Source organism: Anarrhichthys ocellatus, unplaced genomic scaffold, assembly GCF_004355925.1.
Source record: "Anarrhichthys ocellatus isolate YVR2014 unplaced genomic scaffold, GSC_Weel_1.0 scaffold85, whole genome shotgun sequence".
Lineage (NCBI taxonomy): Eukaryota > Metazoa > Chordata > Actinopteri > Perciformes > Anarhichadidae > Anarrhichthys > Anarrhichthys ocellatus.
Genome location: NW_022280115.1, coordinates 464278 through 477090, shown reverse-complemented (window position 1 = coordinate 477090; position 12813 = coordinate 464278). Strand labels below are relative to the sequence as shown.

Sequence of the window (12813 nt, the reverse complement as noted above, 5' to 3'; positions counted from 1 at the left end):
CCCCCCCCACCTACACACACACGGTCAGTCAGTAGTGTGTATCTGATATTCTCTTGGTCAGTGTGGAAGAACTCTAGTGATGACATGGCTGACCTTTGGACCAGAGCTTCCCTGGTTAGGTTTCTGTTGTGGCTCTACGTCGATTTTAAATTGATTTCACTAAATAGTGTAGAAATAGTACCATGGCCAACAGTAACAATGCAAGACAGAAAACAATACACACATAGCTTTAAGCCATACCAGTAACAATTCCTCAAGGAACACCAATTATCCTCGATTCAAACACTCAAGCTTTTGTTCATTGTGGAACTATTTTACTGCAGAGGGGTTTGTGGCACCAACAGATAATATACTGTAATGCCAAAAAAGGTTTTTGGATCATTTCAGTGCTGCGTCAGCACCCTCGGCTATGCTAGCAAGAGGCCAACATGGATGTAACATGGATGTAACCAGAGATGGGCAGTATTTCTATGACTTGTATTTGAAATACTTATTTCAATTACTTTTGAGTATTTTGTAATTTGCATTTGATAGGGCCGATAAAAAATCTAACGTAATTTGTAACAAAATACTTTAGAGTGGAGTAATTTTGTATTTAAAATACTCAAAATACTTTCTCCACGAATCAAAAAACAGTTCACGAGTTCAGTCTTCAGATCTTCAAGTTCAACGGATTGTCTGTCAAGTTAAATATTTTATCTGAGTGTGACAGATGTCAACTAGCTTGATGTATAATCTATGTCTGGGTCTGGCTACATAGCCTATTGTATATACATGGTGATGGTTATAATATCAAGCTAGCGATCGATGCTAACATGCTAATGACGCTAGCATGCTGTCTATATACATGGTGATGGTTATAATATCAAGCTAGCGATCGATGCTAACATGCTAATGACGCTAGCATGCTGTCTAGGCTAGTGCATAGCCAGTGTTTAGCAAGTTAACATATCAGTGGAGTAGCTAGCTATATAGGAAGAGGGAGATCGGAGCTTGTATGTTCATGATAACCTTATCAAGAGACGTCTGACCATCTAATCTTGCACTGTATTACAAGTTATACTGTATCTTCTCAATGTGAATGTCATAATGCCATATCAATTAATAATAATAGATAGAATAGAAAAGATAATATAGTTCACAGTTAGCCAGGCTATGACAGTAGATGTCCATTTGTTAAAAAAAAAAAAAAAAAACATTAAATATCCAATATATTTTATTTAAAAGGCATATTATTAAAGTATTCTTAGTTTTATTATTTCATACATTCTACAAGTTTATGGGCTGTTAAGTCCCATTAATAAAAAAATATATATATACATAATCAATCAAGTTGTCTTTTAATAGCTTTGCTTAGTTACACTGACATTCTGTGACTGTTCTTCCTTTTTGTGGGCTTCACCAGAGCTTTGTGTACATTATATAGCCCAAACCTGAATGCTCTGCTATACCAAATTATGAGAAAACGGAAAATCCAGAAAAAAGTATTTCCTAAATACAAAATACATGTATTGTATTTTATTACATTTTCTGGCACCAGTATTTTGTATTTTATTTTTATACATTTATTTGAGGGGTATTTTGTATTTTGTATCAAAATACATTTTGATATATTTTTGCCCATCTCTGGATGTAACATGGATGTACAGGCTATTAGAATGTATTTAGCCATGGTATTACTGACAGCTGTCTGCAACACTGGTTATTTACCAGCGGGGGATCAGTTTTAAATGTCACCTACTGGTGGTAAGTGACATTTAGGTTCTTCACTCACAAACACATTGTGTCTGGGTACAGACAAGTTCAATTTTGGCCTGTCGTTGAATTACTGGCGGAGCGAACGTGAGTTAGCGACAGCTGACCTGCCGTTGGCCCTGTTTGTCATTTAATCGGTTAGCGTTGGCTAAAAAAGAGAGGCTAAATGGATTCCTGCCTCCGTGCGGGCGCCAGCCGCAGCCGGGGGCATTATGTTTTCAGAATTTCCTCAAATTTAACACAAACGTCCACTTGTACTCAAGGATGAAATGAGGCCTCATGTGTGTGAAATACCCAGAGGCAATCCGGGGCTCCCCCCTACCTAGTGCTCTAGTGTTGTGCTATAGATTTACAAGAGCTATAGATTTACAAGATATACAAGTTTTCATGGATGCAAGCAAAGGCAATGGCACAGACGGTTTGCACTCATCACTGAGGTTAATGTGATTAATAATAAGGCCACTGAACGTATCCCACTAACACCTGGAGGGGATTTCTTCAAATTTTGCACACATGTCCACTTGACTGACTGATAGATTTTGATGGTCAAAGGTCACTGTGACCTCAGGAAACGTGTTTTGTCCATAACTCAATAATCAATATGCTAATTATGACAATTCTAATATCCAATAGGATAAAATGATGAAGTGATGATATTTTGGACGGACATGGATGTATTATGCAACTTGACTGGTTGGCAGAGGCTTACACCCTGGAGGCGGTAATTCTAGTGTGGGTTTATTTATTTGTATATTGTATAGTTGTGAATCTAAACAGTGGGTTCTTGTTATGTGATGATCCCACTTACATCAAACGCTGTGCACAGTACATTGCGTGTACTCCTATATAGATGACATGCTTCTCCTGTAACCTTACATTTTCTTTCGGGGTTCTGCTAGCATTTGAGCTGAGTAGCAAAACCTGGCTTTGGGATTTCAAATGTAGAGATGTATATTTGTCACTCTCTATCTCTCATGTGGCAGTACTAGTCAGGGTACCGACTGTATTCAAGACTCTACTCTTCACTGTCTCACCAGTTCTGAGTGGATAAAAGTGCCCCATGGGATGATGGATTAATGTGCTCCTCAGTGTGAGTGAGGGTCCAGTCACAGTAGCAGTTTTTAGTCACTAAGCACAAGAAAAAATTGGAAGCCAAATAAACAACCTGCAGCTGAAAATAATACAGAATTAGAAAATGACACACACTCTATTTTAATTGTTGTTTATATACCGTTAAAAATAATATCCGATATTACATGATGTTGTTCATCATATGCACAAACTCGTATGCCCTTATACTATCTTTTTATAAATACTTGGAAGTATTGTTATCCTGTACTTAATGATGAAAAATAACCAGTTGTTGCAGCCCTATTGTAGACATGCAGGCTCTTCACAGTGCACATAAAGAGTTTACGCTGGGATAACTTAGCCCCGTTTTCACACACACATTGTTAACCCAAGGTTAACCTAAACCTTATACTACTCACACCGCACCTCTACCAGGCCCGGGTTAGATGTCTGATGGAGCACGTGACTAATGTTTACATTCTAGAATGTCCTGTGAGAACTCGTTTACTTTAGCCCCATTTCACACTGGCAGCTTTTAGCTCCGTGTTTAACCCTGCAAACTCGGGAGCAGGGCCAGCAAGCTGCAGGATAAAGTCGGGTTAGCCCACTTTGGAATGTGCCAGGATCGTGCAAGTGTGAAGTCTGTCTTAGCCCCAGGCAAAGGGAGCCGTTAACCTGGGTTAAAAAAGGCATATGTGTGTGTATGTATATAGCATGTAGCGTAGCAAAATGGGGGCAACTATGCTGTGCGAGTATGTTGGTTACTTGCTGGATGCTAAACTCACTGAGTTTACATATTATATTTGTGTCCTTTTTACAGGACGTCCCATGCCCGGGCCAAAGCAGAGGCTGCAGACCAGGCTGCCCAGTCAGCCAGTCAGGACTCTGACATTGCCAGGGCTGTGGCCAGAGAGCTCTCCCCGGGCTTCCACCAGCCAGGTACTGTAACAGCAGCACCAGCACAGCCAGACACAGCACAGTGGAGAAGCATGAGGTGAATTAAATGCTAAAGACACTGAAAAATCTGTCTTTTATGTTGCCTCTGAAAGCAGTAGAATATAGAAATGATGCTTCTTTTCTAAAAGTTATACAGTGCTGCATTCATTCTGCATCAGAGGGGGTCACCCGATTTGATGTTGATTTCAAAGACATGGCCTTAATGTTAACAATTAATATCGCAGTAAGCAGTGATATAATATATATTATGGAGAGGGTCGGAGACTTTTCACAAAGTCTGTGATTCATGACATCTGGATGGAGGGCTGCATTACAAATGATAGAAATGATTGACTGAACTCAAGTGATTTGTAGGTAATCAAGCATGATCAAGAGTTAATTATCATGGGATAAGAATCTCTGTCTTGTGATAACGTGTTTGTTATCTTGTTTCCTTTAGATAACAGTGTCTAATTGTCAGGAGAAAAAGATCATTAACTTGTGATGTCAAGATAATATCATCATATTAAGTTATTGCAACAAAAGCTTGAACAATAATCACAGACGTGCCCTTAGCTGATGTTGTTTAGTGCCAAAGTGGAGGAACAGATTACGAAGATCATTGTTTGCCAGTAAAGGCCACCTGCTAATGGAAAGGGTTTAGTGACACATGAGTTTATTGGTGGTACCATAACAGGATGCCAATAGAGCAGCGAGGGGCCATTCTGAATGACATGAATAGTAATTACAACACTCAAATAAGTTTACATTTGAGTGACACATGTTCATTGGATGAAATTCAAAGTGAAAGAAACAAGAAAACAAATCATGCTTTCATTTCGTCCTACTCCGTTAGTGGTTAGCAGTTAGCTCGAATTCAGTCAGTACACGGGACATCCTGCACAAACATCTTTAAAAAGCCAAGCTACAGTCAATAACAACGGCATTTTTTTATCACTTGACCGAGATTTTTTTTTTTTTTAAACGGCAGCCAGCAGAACCATGCAATACAATTGGCGAGGTGCTGCCAGCCAGGGCTGTGTCAGTTGAAGATGACAGTTTCACGCTTCGTTGCTATGAAGATCAGCTAAAAATTCCACCTACTATCTGTAGTGGAAAACAAAATCTAGACATGTATATGGTACCAAAAGTGAGTTGAGTAGAGTCGGGTCGAATCCAACCATGCAGTGGAAAAGAGGCATTAGATCCCACATGGCTCAGCTCAATGGCAATGTGGACTTTCTGGGTGGACAAGTTCACATCTATGACATCACTGTAGTCCACCAGACATGTGGTGAGAATGACAGGAGAATAAAAGGACCATACAGAAAGGCTGAACAAAATAAAACTACAAACGTGGATATCCAGTCTATCTATGCCTTCTCCCATGTAATATACCATAGTGTTCTAAGAACAATAGTAAATATGGTTTCTTAAAACCAGGTCTTTAAAATGAACAATTACCGGTTTCATTGTGCTCTTAATTATTTACAATAGACAGCAGCAAAAGAAAGAATAACAGAATGATAAAACTACACGAGTTGTCTTTAAATGCTGCAATGTAGTTATGTGTTTATACTTTCAGCTGGAAGTTCCACTCACAAATAATGAATTCCCATTTGTAGCTGATGTTTCAAACTGTAAGCCGCTGACAGATACTGATCCTCATCGACAGCTCTGTGTTGTGTTCCAAACAGTGTCTCCTTTGAACCCTTTCCCTTTCCTGTAGTTACAGTCAATGCACAGTAGGATAAGACAGTGATCATTGTCTTGCACTCATGTACTGAATGATCGTTCCCAAAAGAAAATCTTCAAGAACAATTCCAATGTATTACAACATTGGTCTTATTTTCATAGTTTAGCCATCAATCCTATCATACTAATACATTTAAGTCCAGCAGGTAAAGAAACATGAGCGGTCAGGTGATCAGACAGGTTGTGAATAATCCTCCAGGTCACCCATCTTATTTGGAAGAGAAGATGCAGGTGATCCTTGTGAAATATAACTTTCTTTACTTGTCTGTTTTTTCAGGCCCGGACTACATACGGCAGAAGTATAATGAGCCAGTAGAGGTGAAGGAGATTCCTGTGGAGGAGAAAAAGGAGAAATCTCCATCAGGGAGCCCTCATTTCTACCGGAAAGGCACAACACCCGACCCGTCTCCATCTCCCAGCCCCACTGCTTCACCCACTGTTGTTAAAAATACCTTGTTTAGCAGTAAGGCTACCGCCGCCGTCGCTCCAACGAAGCATGCTGGGAAAGAGAACAAAACCCCGGCGGCTGAGTCTTTGACAGCAGGTAAACCACTTGGGTTGTTTTTAATTTGGCAAGCATGTCTTTCTCATGAAACATCCTTCATCAGCAATTAACAGTCATCAAGGTTACAATGTTCACTTATTTGTCATTTTACAACACAGGGTTGTACAATGAAATGTAAGGTTTACCCCCATTCAGACTAGACACAAACATAGAACATTTATTTAAATTAGAATATAATAGAATCAAATATTTGTATATATGTTCAATTATATATTCAGCTACATGTCAGTTGATGGTTTTATAATGAACAGTATCCATGTTTGTGTTGGAGGAGTGTCAGCATCGATTTGGTGCCGAGGCCTTGAGCACAGCTAGCATGTCTAGAGAGGAATACTGTTTATTGAGAGGGGCTGAATGAATGTTAGGTGATGAAACATGATGAAGAGCAACAATAAGTGAAGAAGCAACAAGGCGAGCAGCAGCAATAGTTTAAAGAGCAACTTGGTAAGCAGCAGCAATGATTTAGTTGTAACTTGGTGAAGAGTAGCAATTATTTTAGGAGCAACTTGTGGAGCAGCAGCAATGATGTTAAGAGCAACTTGGTGAGTAGCAGCAATCATTTTTGCAGCAACTACACTACTTGTGTAGACACAAGGGAACAGCAACAAAGTCAACAGCTGTAATGAATAGCAACATGGTGAGCAGCAGTCATTTTAGCAGCAAATGTGGCATTTAACGATGATTACTGCAGCAACACAGCAACCAGCAGTGTCAGTTGTAAGAGAGTAACTGACTCAGAAACCAGGGATCTTAAGTAGCCTATAAAAGTGCAGAATAGTCACTTCCTTATCCATTAATCATCTCCGTATCGAGGATCATGCAATCAGTCGCGTGTTGGCATTCGTTCGTAGGGCTTTATTCTGATTCACATTGCTTTTCTTGGCAAGACTTGCCCTGCGTAGCATTAAAGCACACGGATTGGCCAGGCAACCATGCTGATCATTATACCAGTAACCTGATTTGTTCAAGTCCTATGCCCTGAACAATGAGTTATCCTGACCCTAACTAGTCAAAGTCAATGCCTAATCCTAACCCATCGTCTCTGCCTAAACCAGCTACACAGGGCGGGTCTTGCCTAGAAAAGCAGTGTGATTCATTATTACGTGTCTGCGAGTGAGTGTGCACCTCTGTGTCTGTCCAGGGCTAAACTCCCATTCTGCTGCAGCAAACTACATAATAGTTGTAGTGGCCAGGTATGGCTGCATGCTGATGGATCTTGATGTGATCCTGTGAATTTCCCCACTGTGGGACTGATAAAAGATTATGTTATCTTATCTGTTGTGGTTACGGTGACTCACACTTTCTCAAAACACCTTTTATTGCCTGTTTTTCACTGCTGTTGACTGCCTGCTGACTCCTCACTCACTGTTGTTAACTGGCCCGCGATTGGAAGAGGCTAATAGTGATAGCACAGCTGAGTGCATGGACACTGTCTTATACACTGACTTTGAGCCGATTGCCTGTATACTTGGCCTCTTGTTTTTGAGTTTGATATTATTAAGTTTGCTGCTGATTGTTTTTTCCTGTTGCTCTGGCACAATTAACTGATGATCAGAAATGGACTGCTTTATATTGCTTTTGCACTCAATTGCTATCCAGGTATAATACATACGCACACACCGATGGCAGTGAATTACCGTGCAACATGCTGGCCTGACCATCAGGAGCAATTTAGGGTTCAGTGTTTTGCCCAAGGACACCTGGAAATAATTCCCCAAACAATATCTGTGTTGGTTCTTTGGATATTCATTTCCCTCCTCTTCTCCTTTCTGTTACTCGGCAGGCATAACAAAAGCAGCATCAAAACTTTCTCTCAGACAGGAAGTGAGGCTGCAGGAGGCTCCTCCAGCGGTCAAACCAGCTGTTACCACAACAATGAGCAGTTACCCCAGCAATGGGCAGATTCACTCCCAGTACCACGGTTACTATGTCAAGGCAGACGTCAAGATCCCGCCACCCGAGGATCCGATTGGTGTGGAGGATGACTTTCACCCATCAAGCCTGGCGCGCTTGCCGCCACCTGCCAAACAGATTTGGGCACCCGGACCAAAGTCCCTGCCAGCCGCCAGCCCTTCACAAGAGGCCACCAAAGCGCCAGAGCCTGCCAAGCCAAAAAGACAGGAATCAACCAAACCAAAGAGCCTTGCAGAAACCAAGAAAGCTAGTATGGATATAGCTCCGGAAATTGTAGTGGAGGAGTCGGTGAGTTAGATAAAGTTACTGTACTTGTTTGATTCAGATACTTACTTGTCGTTTTTAGTGCATTGATGTGTAATTGTGCAAATACATTGACATATTGTGTTAAGATGTTATGCATAATTCATATTCCTAGCCCAAAACAGGCGTACAAGGCCCCATTATTTAGAAAACTTGACAGAAACCAGAGTAGCAACATAAATTACATATAATACTCAACAAATAAACCATCCTGACGTTTGTTTTAAATTTATTTTAATGCTTATAAGTTAGCTACATTTGTTTCTAAAGCTTAAAATAAACTCTAGATACATTAAACTTTCACGCATTAAAATCGTATAGCCATTTCGTTCTGTCATCGTCAGTGCACCAAAACATTCCTGGATTTTGAATAGACATTTCATTTAATATTGATATTCTTAACTCATAATTTGGACAATACAGAAGAAAATATGATTCATTCACGGCTCTTAGGCCATGTCCACACTACTCCCTGTTTTAAAACGAAAACGATCTCTGTCCACACGGCGTTTCAGCATCGTTTTCGAGATGATCTCCGTCCAGAATGAAACGCCTGAAAACGAATATCACGTGACTATTCACGTACACTGGGCATGATGGTGCCGATGTAAACAGGAAGTAGATTGGTTGCTTAGTTTAAAAAAAATACGACAAAGTAATAACTTAGTCTAAGAATGAAAGGTTGTTTGATAGTTGAGATCTTCTCTAAAATCTTCCTCTATGAACTCAAACAGACACATTTCGTGGAAAGTTTTAGAAGTTTTATTTTTCAGACTTGGTTACAGCGCTGCGGGTCTTGCTCTCTCTCTCTCTCACATCAAATTCACTTTAAAATCAACACTTACACATAAAGGTTTACTAGATTATGGGTCCATCAATGTGGTCAACACACGTCTCTCACTCGTTCCCTCGGTTTTGTTGTTCTCACTCGTAGCTCTGCTGGTGTCTGAAGTCTCTGTCCTACTGGAGAGCAATTACTGCTTTTGTTCCTTTACATTTTATCTGCGGACTTCACAATAGTTGTGCAGAACAAAATAAGCATTAATAAGGACAGGAAAGTCCTCCGTTTTGTGTCCATCACCCTCCCTAAAGCCGTTAACCGTGACTTCAGACGTCCTCCGTAGGTCTGATAACGCCGCTGGTCACAACGCTTGCTGATCGCTCCAATAACATCTGCTTCCTCCGTAATAATGCAGACTTATTGCAACTGAACAACAGCTGCTCGTAAAGACAACAAGATAAGCATCACCTGTAATCAGTTGTCCATGTTAAATTAAGCTGGTAGTCGATCGGTAATCAAGGCTGTTGTTTATGATTTCCGGGAAACGGTCACGTGATAGGAGTGTGACGAATCAGGGAAGGACACCTCATGACTGCTAAGAACCAATCAAGTTGCGAACGCGGGTGTTTCCAAACTTATCCGTTTTCAACCGCACGAAAACGCAACCCCAGCGTTTTTTAAACTTATCCGTCCTCGGGAGTGTTTTCAAAGCGTGGACGCTCAGTGTAAACGTAGCAAAACATATGCGTTTTCAAATGGAAACGGAGTAGTGTGGACGTGGCCTTAGTTTGCATATTTCACCTGTTGACCTCTGTGATATAAGGAGTAAGGATTTTTCTTCTGAACTATGCAACTAAAGACATTTGACTCCTTCGTACATTTGCCATAACATAAGATTGAGTGCCATAATTGTGCTTGATTTTAATATCTGTTCATAATTATGATTTTAACAATACATCTTTCAAATGTTCTTTCTTCAATTCTAGCAAGTAAGTAGGGCTAAAGTATTTGAGGAAAATAATTAGATTTAAATTATTTTATTTTATTTTATTAACTACTTTATATGTTCAAATCAAGAAGAAACAAACATATCTTGTTTCTACATAGAATCGAGCAGAGTAAATGGTCCTTGTGTATTTTCGCACTGTTATTTTTTTCGAAGCTAACCTCCTAATTATAAGAATGACAGATTAAGTTAACATTTAGTGAGATGTTCCAAAAGTGGGTTGCTTAACATTTCTTAATAATATTCAAATGTATTGACATTTGAATTGGCATTGTATGTATTTGTAACTGCTACTTAGAGACTTTTCTTGTGCTTTCACAGGGCCCGAACTCTATCTTGGTGGCTCTAGTGATGCTGTTGAACGTAGGTCTAGCAATCATTTTTGTCCATTTCCTTACCTGACCAAATCTGAACTCAGGTAAGAATTTACATCAGTTTGATAAGAACTACTTAAAATGACAGACACCATGTTTTGGAAAAATGTATTTGGCACGTACTTTAGTTAGGCCTATGTCCCATCCGCTAACATGGAGGAGGTGGGGGTTTTGACATGTACTGCAGCCAGCCACCAGGGGGCGATCGAGATGTTTTGGCTTCACTTTTGTGGAGCTGTCATGTCGTCCATCTTTATACAATCTATGGTCTAGACCAGGGGGCCACTAGAATCCTAACATTCAGTCACTGCCCAACAAAGATGTTAACAGAGTGGAATAGAGCTGAAACAAGTGGTTTAGAGGAGAGGACAATCCCTTATTAGTCCCGCAGTGGGGAAATTTATTCTCTGCATTTAACCCATCCCTAGTATACATTGAGCAGTGGGCTGCTCCTGAGGGGAGCAGTTAGGGTTTCAGTGTCTTGCTCAGGGACATTTCGCCACAGGACACGTCGTAGCCAAGGATGGAATTCTCTATAACTGGACCCCGTTGAATTTTAATTGAATACCTCTGGTCTAGACCATACTCTTTAATTGTGTCAGCAGATCATAAACCAATGAAGCATCTTACTAAAATATGATAAAATATGCTTATAATGATGAAGCTTGGCTTGTTGTATAAAACATGAGCCTCTTGGTCGTCCTGCTGCCTCTATTTCACGCCATTTCATTGCGCCTGATAAAAACACTCACCATTGCATTCAGTAATGCAATACTGAACCAGTGCCAGTGATTGGTTGAAGCTACAGGTGCCCTGAACCAGAACTGATCTTAGAACAGCTGCCTTTGCTGTGACTGCAGTGTTCTCATACCTCCAACCATTCTCAATGATTATTTCTCTAAGCCTCGACCATTCTCAGTTATCTATTATTATTATTTCAGTATTGTTTAACTGCTCACTGACTCTTGCTTAGTTACTGTTGCTATGGCTGTCGAGGTTTCCAGTCTCCATTGTTCTCATTGCAATTTACAATGAGAACAGCAGCAGGTTGATTTCAGACACAAGAAGATGAAAATAGGCTTCTCATGTCTAACAACCATGGTTTCCCCAGCTGAAATGACACCTGACGCTGTAACTAGCTAGGTAATTAAGCTAATGTTGTCTCCACTTGACTTTTTAATGACTTCCAGCTAGCTTATTTTAAAACGAGAACCCTGTACAAGGATCGTAAATATGTAATTGACAGCTACACGGATGATATGGTGCTAGAAGTGTGAGGCTAAAGCTAGCAGGTCCCGGCCACACAGTCAGCATCCTCACCAGCTGATGATACATTTGACGGGGAAATTGTATTGCAGTGTAAAGCTAGTTAGACTATTTTAAGTATGATAAGGACACGGCTGCTTAGCTTACATTATTTCATATTTTCAAGTGGTGTGTTTGACTTTTAACGTCACAAGAGAAAAGGCTTTTAGGATGAAGGGTAACTGATGCATCTATCTGTAGCGTCAAGCCCCTCCCCCTTTCCCTCAAGAGGTTTGTCTTTTGCCAGGCCACCATTGTATATAAGAATTAGTTCTGAGTGACTTGCCTGGTTAAACAAAGATTAAAAATAAATTTCCACGCTAACGTTACCATAAACAGTGCCAGCATCCAAGAGCAGGTTCCATAGAGTGGAGAAATGCTACAACCAGGAGGTGCTAGTCATGAAAGGCTCTTTTTCACGTAAAAAGTTACCCGACAAACTTGAAATGATGTTTTTACTCTTGGCCTGTAATGCTTGGTTAGTAGATAGTAAGCTATCTTATATAGGCTAATGTTTTCAGGTTACGTTAGAACACACTAATGACTTTGTCTAATCCATCCCTTACAAACAGTTAAGTGACTCTGTAGCAGAGTACATTTGAAATAAAGACTTGCCTCTAATACGAGCCTGTTTCATGGAAAGCTCTGGTTCTCTCTGTAGTTAGAGGTAAATAACGACCCAAGCCTCTGTGAGAATCTTTGTAATAATTTCATGTTTGTAGTTTCATTTCATTAACATCCCCTCACCTTTATCTGTGCACATGAAACAAATACATAGCAGTGTATTTAATAATAACAACAAATAAAATAATAATAAAATCCTGGTGTTATCTACAGAATTATAGTTACGTGTACTTTGATATACTATGTACATAATTGTAACATGTCTTCCAACATCTATCCCCCGCAGTGGACTCATCCAAACTAGTCGCCCAAGTCACTAACTCTCCATCAGCCAAAGGGGCCTTTTAAGAAAATGGTGCCCCTCAGAATGGCGGACATGGGCAAAACGGAGGACTGAAAATAGCCAAGTGAAGGTGGAGAAGGG

The 12813-nt window shown here is 40.2% G+C and overlaps 1 protein-coding gene across 1 annotated transcript; it reads left to right on the top strand.

The window, feature by feature from the left end:
- The first annotated feature begins 3311 nt into the window (after positions 1–3311).
- LOC116398552 (junctophilin-1-like) lies at positions 3312–12807 on the top strand. Its single transcript, XM_031874947.1, has 6 exons — positions 3312–3318; positions 3616–3765; positions 5795–6061; positions 7866–8284; positions 10408–10504; positions 12676–12807. Exons 1-5 carry the CDS (start codon positions 3312–3314, stop codon positions 10486–10488), a joined length of 924 nt encoding a protein of 307 aa, XP_031730807.1. The 3' UTR covers positions 10489–10504; positions 12676–12807.
- Positions 12808–12813: the final 6 nt, after the last annotated feature.